Genomic DNA, 20,830 nt, shown 5'->3' on the forward strand with positions numbered 1-20,830 from the left:
GAAAAAAAGTTAAGTGTGTTTGATGCGTCACACCCCTACTTTTAGTCATCACTTATGATCACAAGTAAATATGCAGAGATAAATGCATGCCCATACTTGTCCTCAATACAATTTTATATTTGGAAAAGTGCTTTTGGCATGCCTATAATCAGATGATGAAAACTATGAAATATAAAATATGCATCATTCTATGAACAACTGGTCCTTATCTCCTCTCAAATTAGCAATAATATGATGACAATCTAGCAGCATTGCAGTAACACTATGTGTAATTCTTTTCCCAGAACAACCAATGATAAAAAATTTACTAAAAGAAAACATTTTCAATCTTAAAACGATATAAAATCCAATCACATATCTATTCTCAACCAGATACACAAAGGTTTGAAGTGACAGCCAAAAGTTGAAACAATAAAATAAGACATTTAACATTCGCCATGTGCTTCCTGGGAAATGACAATTTAACTTCAATAAGTGTTATTCTTCAAGGACCTCATGTGACAACCAATTAAGGACGACTTTAAGGTAAAAATTTATTTGTTAAAGTTCACTCAATTGAGGACCTCAACTTTAGCACAATATTAATAAGTAATAATAGTTATTATGAATTTAAAAATTGAAGACATATTACTCTAATAATAACTATTATGAATTTGAAAATTTAAATTATGTACACAATGCGCTCTGCTATAATATTTACTATCACAGGTTAGATTTAATATTTTTGTCTTCTGGGAATTTATTAATACAAAATTTTAATACATTTGAGGTCCTCAATTGGTAAACATTAAAGTTCGGTCCCTCAATTGGTTTATCAATACAGGTTAAGTCCACAACATTCATCAAGATCTTATAGTGTGCCATATACATTTGAATATTATGTACAATTAACAAATGATACAATCATAGCATGGGAAAAAATAATACCAATTCCACATTCTATTCATTTTGCTCATGATCAAGCTGCAAGCACCAGCACTTTAATGGTGCCTTGACTGTTGGCAGTTAGAATAGTGGGCCGATCACTCTTCCAACATACCGCGCTGATGAAATATGATCCAGCCTCATCTTCAGTGTCATCCATATCAGGGGACCCAAATCTATGCCATGTCAAAGGTTTTGAGATTTCCTGCAAAGCCCCATTGAATCCTCAGTTACGTGTGAAAGGTAAATGTACAATAAAAAAGACACAATTTAACACCACAAACCTTGTGGTAGACAAAAACTTCGTTCGTTTCACTCCCACATGCAATGTATTCACTGCTAACGGTAAGACCAACAAAGTTTTTCTCATTTGCGTGGCCTTTAAAAGTACGAACCTGCACATGTTTGAGTGAAAATGAAAAAAAATATATATAAATTTACTCAATGAGTATTATATTAGTGCAATGATATTGGTTCATATTATGAAGATATTAAGAAGTGACTTTAAGCCTAACTCAACTTTATACAAAAGACTTATAAGATGAAGTTTGCAATCACTTATTTACTGTGAAATGTTATAATTTTTAATCGATGTGAAATCTTCCAACAGTACATAAAAGTGAACCATAAATAAATATGATATTGGTGCAATGAAAAACTAGAGAATTGACAATACTTTTTTTCAGCTGAAATTTTTGGTATGACATAACTTCTAGAGACAGATTGATGACTGTAGTTAAATTAAGTAACAAAAGTCAACATGATCCATAAATTTAATTTAAAATGAAGCATAAATTTGGTAAGAATCAATCAAACCATTTTGTTCAAATTACTCACAGGTAAGTTTTCCTTCACATCCCATAATCGTAGTGTACTATCTGTCGACGCAGAAGCAAGTTCATAATTAGACAAGAATTTCACATATGAAACAGCCTTCCTGTGCCCACTGAAAACATGGACTGGACGACTAATATTTCTCAGATCATAATAATGGATGTGATGATCTGCTGATCCAACCTGCAAAAATATATAAAGAATATCCTGTATTAGATATATCAAAATTAAAACAAATAAGTAAAGATAATTAATCATTAACATATTGCAAAAAAGGGCGCAAGTTCAAGTGAATCATTGAAATCTGATACCTGCGGGCAATTACACTCATATTTAAAAACTTATAACTCTGATGTTGATACATATTTATTATTAATTATTAATATGATATTTAAAACCAGTACTTATACAAGCAGCCCTTAGTCTAATGTTTCTACAAGCCGAATACATTATGGGCAGACAAACAAAAGATATCACAATTCAAATTATCTATTATGTAGAATCAGCACAAACTACTACAAAGGAATTGTTTAAAGAGGAAATATTTTGAGAGAATTGTGGGGAGAAAAACGCAAGAGAGAGAGATCAAAGACATACAGAAAAATAATGATCAATCTTTACAGAAACCATACATCAAAGATATTTAGAAAAAGTAATTATCAATCTACACAAATATATCAAAGCTATTTAGAAAAGTAATGATCAAACTACACAAAAATCAGATATGTACACTACATAATTTAACTTATTCAACTAAAACAATTTTAACATTCCCCTCAAGCTGGGAGCAAGTTGATTGTACATAAGCTTCAAACCTATAAATTAAATTTGAGGTTCTCCCACGAACTTAGTCAAAGTATCTGCAAGTTGATCATTGGACTAACAAATTTCGTGCAAATTTTATTGGACAACAACTTGTCTCGAATAAAATACCAATCAATCTGTGTTTAGTTCTCTTATGAATTATAGGACTAGATGCAATGTGAATAGTTATTTGCTTATAATAGTACATGCTCATTTGTCAAATTTCATTAGATTACAGTTCTTGAAGGAATTGTTTTATCCACACAAGTTCACAAGTGAGTGATGTCATCCTCCTGTACTCAACTTCAGCATTAGATCAAGCAACCATATTTTGTTTCTTACTTTTCCTAGAAACAATGTTGCCTCCAATAAAAATGCAATATCCAATAGTGGATTAGAGATCTTGTTCAATCAAGCTCACAATAGTATTTTCCTTATCTTTATATATCATTCCTTGTCTTAGAGTCCTTTTATGTATATGAGGATGTGAATCACAACACTTCAGTAGTCAAGACAAGGAGCCTGTGCAAAGTGACTAGCCACTCCAACAAGTCAAGTCTAATAATAGTGAGATAAATAAATTTCTCAACAAGTCTTTTGTATCTTTTTGGCGATAAGAAGAGCTCTCTTAGTTTTGTCATTAATTTCTGATTAGGATCCATAGGTTTGCAGTCAATCATACCTATTTATTTTAGGGTATTGAAGGTTTTTTTTTAGAAATTAGGATACTTTCTTTTGATTGAGCCACTTCAATGCCCATAAAGTATTTAAGACCTCCAATATCTTTGATCTAAAATGATTGCATAAATATTTCTTTAGCTGAGAAATTTGTGGCATCATTATTTGACACACATTTCTCATGAGAAGTGATATGATCCCAAATTGGAAGATCTATGTTACAAGAAGATGGAGTTACAACAAGAGCTCAAGAAAGGAGAAATGAAGAAGTTAAACTCAAAATTCCATATTAAGACGAGGGAGATTCACAAAAGGAATGCAAAAGATATCAGAAGAAAATATCAAAATATTTCTCTTATATTTCCTCTAGTTTTCTTGTAAATAAAAATGTACAAAATATGTTTTCTTTCTTTCAAGTAGAATTTCAGGCACTTAGTTTCGACACAAGGTTAGCTTTCAAAAACAATGGCCTTGGTTGACAAAGTATGTGCAACAACCAAACGAGTCCTAGAATCTTCATATTTCATGCAAGGGCCCAGTTTGGAAAGGTGTGTGCACCAACCAAACAGGTCCTAAACTCTTCCTATTCTCTAGTTAGCCTATATAAGCATGTATCCATCCATTTGTAAGATAACCCATACTTTGAATTAGAAAGTTGCTAAAAATTATCTCAAGCATTGTGAGTTCTTTTTTAGGTATGTTCCGCATTTCACGAATCTTATATTGAGTTTTCCAAATTTAAGTGGTGATTTTCCTTGTGAACTTATCTTTCTCTTAGAAATTGTTGTGTTTCTTCATTCCTATTCTCTTTCATCTTTTGTAGTTTGTTGACTCTTGTTTTGTTTTACTTGTTCTTACATCATATGTCCATGGTTAAACCAATCCAATCTCATTTCAAGGATTATTAATCATTTCTTTATAATGAATTGGTTGTTCTTGATTTCTAATGCATGGATTCACTTGCTTCTACACTTTAACCGATTCAAACAAGTTATAATTCAATTTTAACTGATTAAATGTCATGTTAGCATAATGTATTTGAGTTTCAATGGTTCATAGTTGAGTGAAGTCATGTTTGATAGATCCTAACTTAAAACACACATATAGACACTCATCAAGAAGTATGATATAAAACATTGAATGATTAGTTTCACTATGTTTCACCAAAATATTGTACAATGTGAATGAATTTTCCAAACCAAGCATGTGGAAATTAATGAAGACCATGGAGAGATCACCACAAATTGCAAACTAACCCGCACTCCTCCTAAGCAACAAACCCAAGAAATTGCTCCGCGTAGATTTCCTCCTATAGATCTCCATGAAAAAAAAAACATTTTTGATATTCAATTGATGAAGAGGCCAATGGAAAATAGTGACCACAAAGAAGAGTTTGACCATATATATGTGTATCCTTTGGCGTCCAATCTGGCTTTAAGGGGGTCCATTTGGACCAACTTTAATAGAATAAACCCTCTTCCATCTAACTATCTTCTTTCCAAGTGGAAAAAGAACAAGCTCCCATGGAGAGATCACCACAATTTACAAACTAACCCGCACTCCTCCTAAGCAACAAACCCAAGAAATTGCTCCGCGTAGATTTCCTCCTCTAGATCTCCATGAAAAAAAACATTTTTTATATTCAGTTATGAAGAGGCCAATGGAAAATAGTGACCACAAAGAAGAGTTTGACCATATATGTGTATCCTTTGGCATCCAATCTGGCTTTAAAGGGGTCCATTTGATCACTTGGGCCAACTTTAATAGAATAAACCCTCTTCCATCTAACTATCTTCTTTCCAAGTGGAAAAAGAACAAGCTCCCATGTCTACAATCATAGCTTGTCACCATCCACGTTGATCAAATGGTGTGTACATTTTGGGGATAATAATAGAAGACATAGAAAGATAATTAGTCTATTCATAACAGGAGATGAGATCATATGAAAAATATAACCAATTCTTTCCAAATTAGATGAAGGAGATAGTTGATGATAGCTTATAAAATTATAAATAGAATAAGGATTTTAGGTATATTGAGTACCTTTTCAAAGAGTTGAGTCAATCAAGATATTCATTATCTAGATTTGTGGTATGGGTAGAGAGTGGTGAAGGACTTGAAGAAGAGGATTCACCAAGAAACATTGGACCAATCTCATGTATTATGCGTTGATAACTGATCAAGGAGGTGATGATGGTTCACGTAGAATTGAAGGAGGGGAACATTAAAAAGTGATTTGATTTCGTCTGGCATAAGGGGGGAAATTCAATGAATCAATGAACGGGACAAGTAAGTCTCATTGCACAAAACTAGCATCTTGGAGTGAAGAAGGAAAGAAAGAAGTCTCTTCAAACAATGTGACATTGGTAGACATGAACCTTTTAGTTTCTATGGAGACGAAAGTATCTTGGAAAAACACATTTGATAACATTGTTTTAGGCTTTCCACTTATGAAATTTCTTGATCAATCAGGATTTGATCCTAAACATGATCAAAACTTGAGTGCATGGAACGAAGGATCATAACCATATAGAACTTATCCAACTTCTTGATCTCTTTCAAAGAATCAACTTCTAAAAAATCTTCAATTCCTTAGCAGATAACTAGGTTCAACAATAGAAGAAGTCATGCCATCATCTATTTGTTTGAGATGATAGTTTGAGTCATAAAGAAGTTGAATATCATTTGCAAAAATATGTTTAGCCTTCTTCCAAAAGGAGTTACAACTTTTGAATGCTAAGATTTCCCAATATATTGGATTCTACAGATTGCCACAACAAAGCACAAAGCTGAAAATCAGTTTTCTTTTACTATTCCACTTTTTATAATGATATTTTACTATCATCTTCTTCCAAATGATGGTAACATCGGCTAAGAAACCTAAGTTCAACAGATGCAAACCAAGATAGGTAATTTTTATCATTAAACTTTTCTAAAGTAATGGTTGGTGACCCAAAATAGGAGTGGGCAATTCCAAAGGCCATTTCAGATCAGAAACAAGGAATGTAAGGGCAAAAAGGGAAACCCTTATGGTATCCAAGAGAGCCTGAACTCCAAAGGAAGAAAAATAGGTTGGTATAGGGAATTAAAGAGTTCAATGTAGCACTACTGGTGGGGCGACATCATTCCAGTGAGTGCAAGGCAACAAATGGACAGCATGTGCCTAGGTTAGCCACACAAAGAAGCTAGATGACGGGAGGAATCTGCCTCCTAGATTGCCCGGGTTCTCCATTGTTCAAAGAGGAGCTCTAGATCTGGTGCTTGTCGGAGAAAACTTTGGTGGCTAGCGGCAGAAGGTAGTGGATATAGGGTTTTGTGACACTCAACAAGATGAGCACAAAAAAGATATTTGTCAAAAAGAAATGATGGCACTACCTGGTGGCAGACAATGATGGAGTCATGGTACAATGATAGAAAAAACAGGGATAATCCAGCTCTAATACCAATTTGAGAGAGAAATATGGAAAAATGGTTAAGAGAGACTGTTTCATCTCTTAGCTAATTCATTCATTTATAGGAACCCTTCCATTAAAGATATACAAAAAAGTAATGATCAACCTACATATAGGTCAAATATGTAATACAATACATAAGTTAACCTATTTAACTAAGTTAAGCAATTATGACAGAAATATCATTAATTATAATAAAGTACAAGGAGTATTGCTTTGAAATGCCAAACATCACAAGTTCACAGCAGAATAATAGATACAAGATAGTATGGATAGGATCAAATCTAAAATGAACTAAATCCAGATACTTTCTTTTATGTTTTTAACTGAATGAAAGGTACATACTGCAATATAATTGCCAGATCCAGGATTGTACTTGACACAACATATGTTTGCTTTCATGTCTATATTTAGAACACTAGCTTCTTGATTTGTGCACCAAACTTTGACCTGCTTGAAGAAAAGACACATTAAAACAGATACCATGGTATCTGATTTCTGTCTCTATTTACTATTGAATCACTTTCAATCATACAACAGATACCATGCCAATACAATTTGAATTTGAGTAAGCAAAGTGTAAAAAAGTGAGCAAACTTTTAGAATCTGTAAAAGGAGAAGTTTATCTAATACATTAATATGTCACGAACATATTTTAAGTATGTCTATTACAAAAATATTTGACATTACAGAAGCAATCCAGGGAAATAACCATCAAAACTACCAAATCAATGTTCAGAATACCTTGCAGTCATCGCTACCAGATACAAGCATAGAGGGATCTGTTCTTGAAAAATCAACACTCCATGCTCGCTTTTCATGCTCTTCATATTCCATTAAACTCTGCAACAGGAAAAATAATAGCCATGAGTAAATAATCTGTACAACATTTAAACGAGCATATGACAATCAAAACAACATTAACGAATTAACACAACAAAACAGCTGATACAAGAACAAACTGACATTTGAATTCAACAATTACCTTCCGAGTGGTTACATCCCAAACAGTCACAATTCCTTCATAATCACTGCTAGCTATTTGGTTCTTAGCATATTTATTCCAACTCAAGCAACTAAGTTTTGAACGTGTAGACATCTCCACAACTGGACAATGAGCATCTGTGGGTTCATTCACAACCTAGAAAGCAATATCATAGGGAATGGTTATTTTGCATTCATAATCTATTACCATTTGCTTAAGAAATATTTCAAGGGTGAACCCTTACACCAAGTTTAAAAATCCTCCAGAAAGCGTGCCTTATGCTTTGTTTAAATACACAACCCCTCAAGCATCATATTATACATAATGCAGAAAGTTTCTCACTTTGGTTGCATAGGTGCACTTAGTTATAATACAACACATATTTAACCAAAAAGTAAATCAAACAATTCCAAATATCTAAGGAGATGCTTCTACTTTAAATATAGTATGTGAAATTCTTTAATTCTTTCCAATTTTATAATAAACTTCATAGGTCCCATGAAGGGTTACTAATATGTTCTGTGAAATATCAAGAGGAGAATAAAGCTTTTCCAGGTTTTGTAGATGAATAAAAGACAAATTGGTCAAATTGGTATTAATGTAATAATATCAGTGAAACTTTCATAATCATAATTCATAAGAGGAATATGTTTTACTCCAAGTAAACAGTGAAGGGACCCCCACTACCATCTAAGAATAGATGAAACATTAATTAACAAAATCTATAAAAACACATTTTACAAAAGTGTTAACATTAAAAATCAAAAGAGAATAAATAAAAAACTATATTAAAATTCAAGTAAAAAGGGCATCCATCTTACAGCAGAAAAATCAAAAACTTTAATGCGCCTAGAAACTCCAGCAGTAGCAAACAAATCATCATCACGGTCAAACTCTATGCTGCAACATACATGTTAAATCCATGCATTCAGAAAATATAGTATTAATAAGACAATTGGAGTACTCAAATATATGAGAAAATGTAATATGACCACTTTATTCATTGATACAGTTTATTCTGTCTAACTTCATACATCTAAAATAACAATATAAAGCCCTACTTGTCTGTTACATTGCCTGGTATTATTATCTCGACATGAACTATCTCCAGCATAAAATGAGAACAGGTATGAAGAGCAAGTTTAGTACCAGCATGACCCACTTGTAACACTGTCATGCATGGTACCCAGCAGTTCAAGACCTAAAATTTGATAATCAATATGATAACAAGGGCCTTACTTATCGTCAAAAGTCTTGAACAAATGCCTATGATAACTACATCTGAAAAGTCCAATCTAAGAACATAACAATAATGAGAATAAAAATTTATTAAAAGCCATTGCTTTAACTGTTCCAGTAACACTCGTATCCAGACAGGCAGACACCATGGTTCATTAAAGGAATAATTTCCAGTAAATTAGCAAGTTGTAGGAGGGATATTGGTGTACTGATTATCAAAGGATGTTGCAGGGTAAAGGTCGAAAACTTAGGTGGCATGGCTTCTTGTTGGTTAGATAAGGAAATTAAGAGCAAGAAACTATCCTAATTACAAAGAGGTGCACCTACACAGAAACAAGGCTGTCGTCAAATTAAGATAGAAGAGAGATATCGGAAGAAAAAAATACTGGAAGCTCAAACTCCGAATAGCCTCCTACAGTATTTCTAACATGTTCAATAAACCTACTTTTGTGACAGATTATCATTGAAGTAGAAATTTAACTATACAAAACATAGCTGACAAAGAAAAGAATCTCTATTGCAAGAAAATAATACAACCACAGAAGAATTCTATATGAAATAATCTCTAACAAGTATACTTTAAAGGATTAGAATCCTTAGGCCTTCTCTCTTTTTCTATTGAATTCGTACAATCAAATGCACATATTTATATTACTATACATGCTAAGGAATTATTGGTATCAGACTACCCTTGTTTGTAAACATTCATGAGAAGTGCCTTTTATTCATTAGCTAATAATGGTAATTCGAGCCTTACATAACAAATCTCCACCTTGGCTTGTTTAAACTATTGTAATGCCAACTGAGTAAACTTGTTACTTTTGCACTCAAAATGGCTGAAAGCTTTCATGAAAAGGAGCCTAATTTATTCCATGAGACAATTAACTGTTATGAAGCATCACAATGGATTGGTGCCATGAAAGAGCTTGAACTTCTCACAAGAATCAAAATTGGTAACTTGTTGAGAAACCCGTTGCTCAAAAGATTATGGATTGCAAGTGTATACTTGAGAAAAAAGATGGAATAAGGTTCAAAGCAAGACTTATATTTTGGCTTTACACAAAGAAAGGTATTGGTTTAGAGTGCTTACTTTCTGATAGCATAACTTTAACTTAAACTAGATATGAAGATTGTCTTTCTCTATGGTGATGCGGTGAAAAGGATTTACATGCAACAAACAAAATAAGACCATGTGTGTTTGTTGAAGAAGTTTTATATTAGTTGAATCAAATGCATAGGCAATGCATAAGTGATTTGGTTCATTTATGATTGATATTGGGCTGGCATACAAGAAGTGAGTATGAAAGTTGCATTTATTATAAGAAATTTCCTAACATACTTGCTTGCTTCTTTATGTTGATGATATGCTGATCACATGTAAGTACCCAGTTGAGATCAATAAATGAAGCCAAAAATTAAGTGGTGAATTTGAGATGAAGGATTTGGGTCTGCCAAAAAGAATCCATGGTATGGAGATTGTAGGAGATCATAAAGCTTAAAGATTGTATTTATCTTAAAAGTGATTAGTACACTCTTTTGCTGCACATTTGAAGTTATGAAAAACATGTCACCACAAACAAAGTGGAGGAAGATTTTATGTCTTGGATGCCCTATACTTGTGAAATTGGAAGTTTGATGCATGTCATGGTTTGTAATAGACCAAATATTGCACATGCAATGAGTATTGTTAGTCGTTATATAGCTAGTTCAAAGAAGGCTCATTAGCAAGTTGTGAAGTGGATTCTCACATACTTGAAGGGTTCAGTTGAAATAGGTCTAGTGTTTAGAAGAGGAACAAACAAAGCAATTACTCATATCATTAGATTTTGTAACTAAAACTATGCACATTGTCAACAAACCTAGTAGTGACACAAACGATCTTGATCGTAGAAGGTCCATGACTAGTCGTAGTTTCACACTTGGAGGCATGGTTATCAAACTCGCGAGTCAACTCGTTGCCTCGTCCGAGTTTACGTGTCCACTTGGCCTTACCGAGTTACCTCGGTAGTAGACTCGTTTTTTTGGGTAAACTCGGTAGACTCGGCACAGACTCGGTGAAATCGGAGTGGACTCGCAACTCTAGTCCGAGTTGGCGAGTCCAACTAGGTTTTTTTTCACCCCAAAACGATGTCGTTCTAAATGGGGAAATTAAATGAAACCAACTGACCTTAGGGTTTCGCATTTCATTTTCGTTAGCATTTGCGTCTTCTTCTGTGGAGTGCGACGGTCGATCGAGCGGAGCGTGCGGGTTGCAGGTGGTTCGTGCGGTGGTTGCAAGTTGCAGGTGGTCGCAAGTCGCAGGTTGCAGGTGGTCGCAAGTTGCGGTGGTCGCGGGTTACAAGTTGAAAGTAGACTCTTACGAGTCTACGAGTCGAACCTACGAGTCGAGTCTACGAAGCTCCCACGAGTCTACGTAGACTCGGGAGTTTGACAACCTTGCTTGGAGGTAGTGTTATCAGTTAGCAAACACATTTACAATCCACTATTGCCTAGTACTGAGGCAAACTATATGGCAGCTACAAAAAAGATGAAAGAAGCTTTATGGCTCAAACATCTTATTGGTGATTTATATTGCAATGTTTGCGATAGTTAGAGCACAATTCACTTGACCAAGAACTAAATCTATCATGAGAGGATGAAACATATAAATGACAAAACATATTTTATTCGTGATGTATTGGTAGAAAAGATTGCTACTTTTGATAATCCAACAGACATAATGACAAAAGTTCTTCCATGAGTAAAGTTTAAATATTGTTTAGACTTAGTTGGCATTACAATAGTTTAAAGAATTCAAGCCAAGGTGGATCTTTTTTACATACACCTTGAGTTACCATTGCTATTTGTTAGAGATAATTCATTTTTCTATTAGTTGTTCGAGATATTTCTCTTTGTATTTTTCTGTTAAGTGTACCTATTAATTTGTTGTTCTGTTTATTAAATGGTGTAGTCAGTTACAACTAACTCTTCTCAAAGGCTATTCTCTAGTTTTTATATATAGGTCTTCGCATCATTCTCTCATCTCTTATAATTCCCTTTTACATCTCATCCACTGATGATTTTTCTTATTATAATTTCATTTGTGTATAAGTGGGTGCAAACCTCACCCCATGAGCCGGTTTTATGGGGTTGAGTTAGGCTTAAAGTCCACTTCGTAATACTTACTAAAGATTTACTTGGATTTTTCTTTTAAAACGCAAGTCAGATGCCTTGTCTGTTTTCAATAGTTTCAATCCATGGTTAAACTTTAGTTTAATACTAAAGTTAAAGTTGTGCAAATGGGTAGGGATGGTGAATTACACCATTTTCATGATTATCTCACTTCTATTGGAATTAATCATAGAATAATATATCCTCGTACTCTTCATCATAATGCTATGGTTAAAAGAAAGTGTCGCCATATTGCGGAAATGGTCTTACTCTTTCCAGCCTAGCCTCTCTCCCCTCGACATACTGAGACCATGCCTTTCTTACAGTAGTTTACCTTATAAATCACTTACCCTCTACTATTGTTAACTCGTTGCACCATATACTCTTCTTTTCAAGACAGCACCTGACTATGCATTTCTCAGGACTTTTGGATGCACTTGCTTCCCTTTTTCCTAGACCATATAATGCACACAAATTTGACTTTCAATCTCAAGAATGTCTCTTCCTTGGATACTCAGCATCTCACAAGTGTTACAAAATCTTATCTCCCTTTAACCGACTTTACATTTCTAGAGGTGTTATTTTAAATGAAAACAGGTTTCCTATTTTGAACACTTTAAACCTGCTCAACCTGCTTCCACACCTTTTTCTTCTCCTATCTCGTCCAATATGTCAATAATCTCATCACTGACACCATTTTATCACCCGAACTTTTACCACCCACTGAACTATTGAAGTAAAAATAATGTTAATGGTAATATATAAAATAATCTCTTTTCCTCATTTCTTTCCAGTCAAACAGTTTCTCTTTCCACTCAACTCTTATCTATTTCTCTTCTTTTCTTTTATTTTCCACTCTCACTATTTTTTTCCTCCCTACTAAATGGAACATTGAAGTTAAATCAGTGAATGGGGCACTGATGATAAATAAGATTAACTATTGATGATAATCAGTCCATTACAAATATAGGATAAATTCATTTGCATCCAATCAAATATTAAAAAGAAAGAGAAATAGAATCCCATCCTGACAAAACGCTCTCGTATATCTGATGACACACATTATTACAATATTACAACGCCAAATATTACTGATTAAATTAAAAATACAATTATAGTTTACCCATAGCATGGCTTTATGAGTTACGGCAATCTCAACGCAATAATTGACAGGTTGGAACTGAACAAAAACATTGATTAGCCTTTTTAAGGCAGCACAAATAAAAACACCAAAAGGCAAGCGATGAATACCAAGTGTTTGATAAGCAATTTCAAAATTCACCTTGACACTATATTTGCTGAATGAAATATATCCCCATGCCTTAGTTCTGCAATGACTCTCAATCGACTGTTTCAAATGATGCAAAAAGGTTAGAGATAACTGTATATGGCTAACTAAATATAATAGTAATTGACATTAACTCCAGCATCTTTGTTAAGAACCCCATCGAAAAAGTAAAAATGAAAGAACAATTTATTTATTAACCGGAACTGAAAAGAGCAAGGAGACCTTCCTTAATACAAAATATAATTTTCTACATGACTCCTTTCTTCATCACAAAGAAGTGCCTGGCTACAAAATCAAGGCCATATAATTGAACCTCCTCTAATGATCTAACAGCAGTCTTAACCATTCCTAACTAATTTGACTCCCATTCACTCTCAATGCAAAATACCCTTTGACCCTCAAGTCCTAAAAATTGGATATTTGAAACGACTGATAACTATACCTGTAACGTGTGAAAGTTGTCAAGACTGACTGAAAATCTTCAAGACCAGCAGTATAACCTTCTCGACTTATGAGATTCATATCCCTTTCTTGTTGGCTATGGGGCTTATCAGTTGCATGTCTTCGCTTTTGTAGGTAACACTCTTGTAGGTCATTAAACTAGAGCAAAGGAAGGGAATCAAAAAGGATTCAGGAAAAAATAAACAAGTTTACAGTTGCAAATTCAGTTATAAAAAAACAAAAAAGGAATATGCTAAAATTCTTAACAAAATTCATGACTTAAGTTACAAGACAATAATAAAGAAACTACTCTGCTAAGCTGGCTAAGTTTCTAAAGGGATACAGTAGTTTCTATAAGTGATGAGACATTCATTCTAATTGGGATTGACTATAAATTTGTATCTGGAGAAATTTTATCATCATATTTTTATATTTGGGCCTGTCTTAACCAGTTAATTCTAATTATGGTCTCAGAAACTAAACCTACAAGGGTATTGAATTAGAGATAATGTGTTTAATGCACTAAACACGCTACTTACTTAAATGTAGCGTCTTTAGATCAATGAGAATTTCATCACACATTTAGCTTGCGTCAATGTGGCACAATCATGATACAGTTGAATCTTAAAGCATGATTCCTAGGTCTATATCTTATTATCATCAGTTTTATTTTTCTTTAAACATTATAAGTATCATATAAATCTGTTTCCTTGCTGAACTCCTCAATAAACACTACTTACAGAACTTATATCATTTCTTATTTTTCCTTGCCTTTGTTGTCCACACACATAGTTCACAGGAGCTCCATATTCATATTTGCAAACCATCTTTTTGCCCACAAGCAATCCCTAGTCAATATCTACCTAACATACAGCTTTTAAAAATTAGAAAAAAAAAACAAGATTTTCTACCGACTAATTTTAACCTTCGTGCATCCTAAATTTGTAGCTGTGCTTTTATGTTCTGTAGAACCAAACAGCTTGGCAGCTAAGCCTAAGTCTCCCCTAATATGTGCTATAGCCATATTAATTCTGAAGCTTGTGGCAACATAAATGACCATAACTTAAATATAAAAAAAAAAAAAGATGAAGGGAGTCATAGCACAACATTTGTTGATTAAGAAGTAAAATTCCGACATTATTGTTTGTACATTTGAAAGGGATAGGTTTATAAAAAAGTGCAGAACTACTTCTGGAATAAAGGATTCCCCAAATTTACAAAAAAAAAATTAAATTCCAAGTTAAGATTTTTAAATATTTTTCCCAAATTACAATTGCTTTTACCCATCATGAAACCAAACTTATTCTAAGGAAAAAAGCTTTTAATAAAATATCAGAAATCAATTCACATAGAAATGTAAAATTTTAGGCATGGAATATTAAACCAAGAAAACCTGTGTATGGACCCTCTTTTTTCTAACTAGGGCAAGACCCGATTGATTTATAAGCTGTGAATCTGATCCAGTTACGGCATCCCTTCTCTGAACTCCAAGCCCGTGAGAGTTAATTTGGGACTTTCCATCATTTTTCTTAGTATGGCTCCCTGAGGACAACCCTCCTCGAAGATTTAGAGGACTGGATATAATGCCACTGCTGCTCTTGTCCAGTGATGAATGCCATGATTTTCTTCCACCCAAATCATCAAGCATTCGCAATTTTAAGGAGTACCTGTCCCGTGCTCGATACAAGTCCATTCTATGTTTCTCTACAGAATTAATGTCCTCCTTTATAAATTGGAGATCAGTTTGAACCTAAAAATGAAAATTTTAAACACCAATTGTTTCAATAAATAGAGATAAATGTAACAGAAATCTGTGGTAAAATAAAGGCCAACTACTGCAACCGAAGAAATAAAACTGGAAAATATTAGCAACTAAGCAATAATTTAGGGTAGAGAGAGATTGCAACCAGCACACCTCCTTCAACTCATCAACTTTTTGCTTCCGTAAGCAATGCAGGAAGTCTAACAGTATTTGCATATTTCTCTCAGCTTCTTCTTGCTCCATTTTTCTTTTCTTATCAGCAAGAAGAGACAAAAGGGTGTCTAGCTCTTTAATTGTCACATCACAACCCTGTATTCAAAACATAAAAAAAAAATCACAAACCAAATAAAGCATCAACAATATCCACAGTTTTGTGTGAAACAGCAAAATATAACTCCATAGAAAGATCTTCAATATAAACTAGTTCCACAACTTAATTAAAACCTGTTCCTAAAATATATTAGGCAATAAACTGGCATGAGTTAAAACCAATATTTCATTTCTTGATCTAGCCTAGTGACATACACAATAAAAATACAACAATTGCATAGCATAAAGAATGTTAGAAACCAACTTCAGACCAAACGTTGTTAGCATTGTTAAAACTATGACTGGTATAGTATTGTACAGGCAACATAAAGCTGTTTCTGGGAGTACCTAGCTATAGGTTAAGGAACATAGGTTGTAACCTTCATCTTTGAGATGTACTTGTACTCGTGTTTTTATATATATACATGTACATCAGCTGAGAATACATACTCAGTCAGTATCAAGAGTCCTGTCGCTGGACCAACTTTGTTCACTGTCTCTGGTAGTCAAATATTGTCGTTTTGTCCGGCAAAGTCAAGGTTAGGTATGCCTCGAAGAGCATGACCCAACCTCAATGGTGGCCAGATCCTAACCAAGCATATGTGTCCTATGAGTCATCTTTCCGAAGCCAGAACACACCAAACCAATGTCATCCATCTCGTCACCATCTTCTAGGCAGATTTCTACCTTGTTCTCTCAGTTCTTTGCATGCAGCTCTCTCCCCTGTTCTCTCAGTTCTTTGCATGCAGCTCTCTCCCCTCATATCTAGGGTTTCTTCCCCTCCAACTTCTCTCTCTCTTTCCTCAAATATGTTTGTGGGTCATTGCATCTAGAATGGCCTCCACTTTTTCTACTACGCCTACTATGACCACAAAAAGCTCAACTGGGAAAACTATATATCTTAGTCCACGTTCATAGAGTTATGGTTCCTTGGTCAAGGATATCATGACCATTTGGAAAAGGAAGTATGTGTTGTTTCGAATGAAGAAAAATCTCAATGGTAAATAATGAACTTCCAGTTATGTGTTGCTTTATGGCAGTCAGTTAAACAGGATATCTTAGAAATTCTCATATTCTGTAAGACATGTTCTTCTTGGAAAAAGATGCACGACATTTTTGTTAATGATATTCAACGTCTCTCTGATGCAACTCAATAGTAGCCTCTCTCACATCATGATATGATCTCACATGTAGCAAAGGCTCGAGCTGCAATAGAAGAATTATCGAGATTTCTCATGGCTAATTCATTGAAGGATATCAACAAAAATCTTGATAAGTTATACATGGTCCTGATTCTTAGCAGTCTAAGCTCATATTTTGATCATGCATATGACCAAATTCTAGCTATTGATCAGATTACTTCGATGGACGGCAGTCACTAAACTTCTTTGGGTGCCTACCTTGTTAACAAATGAAAATTCAGTTGAAGTTATTTAAACATCAACAGTGATAGCACCACAGGGAAAAGGAGGAGATTGTAGCAATGAAGGAGGACATGGTAGTCGAAGGGGACGACCTCGAAGTAAATACTGCAAAAGAATGGGTCATAACCAAGAGAGTTGCTACTCCTTGCATGGTTTTCCAGATAAGGCAGCTAGCATGTTTAAATTGGAAAAGGGGAATCCAACTTTTTTGATGAAGAGTACCAAGATTATTTGAGAGTTAAATTTGAAAAGTTTAACCATCAAGGTCAATCTTCTTCGGCACCAAGTGTTTCTACAGCCTGTACTTCTCAATCTGTGGAAGGTCAAGTTCCATGGGTGGTACCTAACTCAGGTGTCTTTGCTCATATTTCTAATAATAGCTTTTCATTCTCATTTATCTCTTCTCCAAAAAAATCCCACACTGTTATTGTAGCTAATGGATCCAAAAGTTGCATCTCAATGAATTGGTCAGGTTCCTCTGTCTCCTTTAAATTTAAAGTCTATCTTGTACATTCTACATTATCCTTATAATTTAGTCTCTATAAGCCAATTAACTCACACTTCAAATTGTTCTATAACCTTTGGTGTTGATTCCTTTCATATAGGAACATAGTATGAATCGTCTAACTAGCAAAGGATATGAATCACGAGGACTTTATTACCTAAACAGACATCTCATTGAAATTGCACGCTCTTTAATATTGAATACAAATGCTCCTATACATCATTGGGGAAAGGTCATTCTCATTGTTTGGCTTTTAATAAATAGAATGTCTTCTTCCTCTCTTGCAAATCAAATTCCTCACTGCATTATTTTTCCAAGTGAACCCCTATTTTGTGTCTCTCCGAAGGTATTTGGTTGTACTTATTTTGTTAATGTCTCTCTAGGTTTACACAAACTCTCTGCAAAGGCTATTAAATGTATTTTTTTGGGATATTCTCGTCTTCAAAAATGATAAGAGTGTTACTCTTCAACTACCAAAAGATACTATATGTCGGCTAATGTCACCCTTGTTTGGGACATGCATTTTTTCTCATCCTCCATGGAAGCTCCTGTGTCCACTCATCAGGTTCTCCCTCTTCCAACCTTTGGTCCTCTATTGATTGATTCAAGCTTTTTTTGACTCCAACTCTAATGCAAACCAGTCTCACATTGCCCCGCCACCTTTCCATACACACCAACACAAATTTATGGACCTGACTACAGTGATAATTCTTTTTCAGGGCCAAAATCAGTATTGTTAGGCTTTATCTTGCAATGGCTACTATATGCCACTGGCCACTTCACCAGCTTGACATTAAAAATGTTTTCCTTCATGATGATCTTGAGAAGAAATTTTCATGGAACAATCTCTTGGATTTGTTGCTCGGGGAAAATCTGATCTAGTGTGTAAAGTACCCCATTCATTATATGATCTAAAGCAGTAACCCCGAGCTTGATTTGGTAAATTTAGTCATACTATACAAGTTTTTGGATTGAAATGAAGTGAGGCAAATCATTCAGTTTTCTATTGTCATACTTTAAGGAAGTGAGTTTATTTAATGGTCTATGTTGATGATATAGTTATTACAGGAAATGATACCATTAGGATTTCTCAACTAAGGGAGCATTTATTCAACCATTTTCTGACTTATGATCTTGGTTTTTTTAAATATTTTTGGGTATCAAAGAGGCTGAATCAGAGGAAAGTGTTGTCATTTCACGAAGAAAATGTGCTCTCGAAATTCAAAAGATTGGTGAATTGCAAGCTTATTGATAGTCCCACGGATCCAAATCAAAAGTTGATGATGGACCAAGGTGAAACATTTTCAGATCCAAAAAATATATGGGTTGGTTGCCTCGCTGACAAAAGATTGGCACTTGGGTTCCTTAACCAAGGTTTAGAGTTCAATCCCCAGCTTGGACATGGAGTGAAGGTACTATGGCACTACTTTACCTCAAAAATAAACTGACCCGGTAAGAGGGCGATTATACCTCCCGGTTATACCAAAAAAGAAAAAATTAGCTCCAGTTATAATATAATCTCCTTCTATCTGCTCTATTATTATTAGATGGTCCAATTATAGAAACATCTACAAACATTCTTCTAGGCTTATATTCATAATTTAACAGAACACAAAAGGTAAGATGAACAGCCTACAATACAACAAAATCCTCTTACTATTGCACAATTAACATGTTCACCAATGGAAAAATTCTAATCAAGAAAAAGAGTGAAAGCACAACTAACCTTTTGCAATGCCTGCCGGAAATGTTCCACAGGTGAAGCAGATTTTGATATTTGACGCGCAGAAGTCTTCTTCAGTAGCTACAAATATGATACATAAACAACAATAAGCTGCATTTCCAATACATTTGGAAGATAAAATTCACGCTCGTATCACACGCTAAAAACTAAGACGTTTCAGTCAGCAACATTGCAAGTGTCAATCAGTAATTACAAGCGCCAAAAGAAAGATCTAGAGACTCAAAACAGCTTCACTCGCAACACACATTCTGCTAAAAACTTAACGATTCTTCTCTTAAACACAGGGTTTGAGAAAATTCACAAGCGAAAATCAATTCAAGTTTCGGTGCAAAAGCAACGGAACCATAAGGAGATGATGAGCGAATCACACGCTAAAAGCTACTAAGTTTGAGTAAGCAACATTGCAAGAAGCAATTAGTAAATACAAGTGCAAACAGAAAGATCTAGAGACTCGAACCAGCATTCTTCGCCACACACTTCACAGAAAAAGAACTAAACGATTCTTCATTTTAAAGGAGCAACTCGCAAGCGAAAACGAACATTGCATAACGAAACGGAAGTATATTGTGTAGAGAAGAGGATGAGAAGGAAGCGAACCTTGTCGAGTAAAAAGTTAGGGAACAAGTTGGTGTTGGTGAGGTAGTGGCCGCAGCAAGGGCAATCGTTCTTGTTGCGGAGATGAGTGATGATGCACATGTAACAGAAGCTGTGGCCGCAGGCGGTGAGGAACGCGTCCTTGATGATCTGCATGCAAATCGGACAGAGAAAGTCCTTGTCCGGCTCCGACGTGGAGGCCGGGAACGTTTCACCGGATGCGGCGGCGGAGGCGCCTGTGTCGGCGGCGGCGGCTCTGGAAGCGTCGGGTTTGACGACGGCGGGGACGACAGGCCCCGCGGAGAGCTCTTCCATGAGGTTAGTTACTTTTTTTTATCGCGGAGTTGTGGTTGCGAACTAGTGAAGGTTGTTTTGGCTCGGCTTTGGGATTTTGGAGAGAGAAAGATAGAGCGTGTGGGTGTGATGGCTTCCTCCAGAGATTTGAGGGAGAGGAAGGGAGTTGGGCCCACAGCTGTAGTGATGTGAGGGTGAGAGAACTCCACGTGACCGATACGCTACCACCATGATGCTGCAAACCACGTCACTCAACGCCAACCTCCAGTGCGAATATAAAGAGAAAAACAACATTATGAATATTAATATTTATTTATTAGTGGATGATACAAGAACATCCATTTTGTATTAAACATGTATATGATATTTTTATTTCAAAACATATAGTAAAAAATATTATTAT

General features: G+C 34.9%; 1 protein-coding gene across 2 annotated transcripts; it reads right to left on the reverse strand.

Moving 5' to 3' along the window:
• Positions 1-709: 709 nt before the first annotated feature.
• On the reverse strand, positions 710-20,676 carry COP1 (Transducin/WD40 repeat-like superfamily protein). Of its 2 annotated transcripts, XM_068628791.1 has the most exons (13): positions 20,137-20,676; positions 19,522-19,599; positions 15,711-15,866; positions 15,189-15,545; positions 13,797-13,954; positions 13,349-13,414; positions 8,499-8,577; positions 7,678-7,833; positions 7,437-7,535; positions 7,038-7,142; positions 1,762-1,941; positions 1,209-1,319; positions 710-1,129 (listed from the first exon to the last, which is right to left on the reverse strand). In XM_068628791.1, exons 1-13 carry the CDS (start codon positions 20,446-20,448, stop codon positions 959-961), a joined length of 2,028 nt encoding a protein of 675 aa, XP_068484892.1. In that variant the 5' UTR covers positions 20,449-20,676; the 3' UTR covers positions 710-958. The 2 variants fall into 2 exon arrangements, 1 of the variants encoding a protein (XP_068484892.1); XR_016514720.1 differs by lacking the exon at positions 8,499-8,577.
• Positions 20,677-20,830: the final 154 nt, after the last annotated feature.

This window comes from Phaseolus vulgaris, chromosome 8 (assembly GCF_051622355.1).
Source record: "Phaseolus vulgaris cultivar YP4 chromosome 8, ASM5162235v1, whole genome shotgun sequence".
NCBI classification, from domain to species: domain Eukaryota; kingdom Viridiplantae; phylum Streptophyta; class Magnoliopsida; order Fabales; family Fabaceae; genus Phaseolus; species Phaseolus vulgaris.

Coding starts and splice junctions, on each gene's coding strand:
- COP1 (XM_068628791.1), bottom strand. CDS start 20,448: ATGGAAGAGCTCTCCGCGGGGCCTGTCGTCCCCGCCGTCGTCAAACCC. Junction 15,546..15,710: donor AAGTTGATGAGTTGAAGGAG/GTGTGCTGGTTG, acceptor TTTCATTTTTAG/GTTCAAACTGATCTCCAATT. Junction 1,942..7,037: donor GATCTGGCAATTATATTGCA/GTATGTACCTTT, acceptor ATATTTTTGCAG/GTTGGATCAGCAGATCATCA.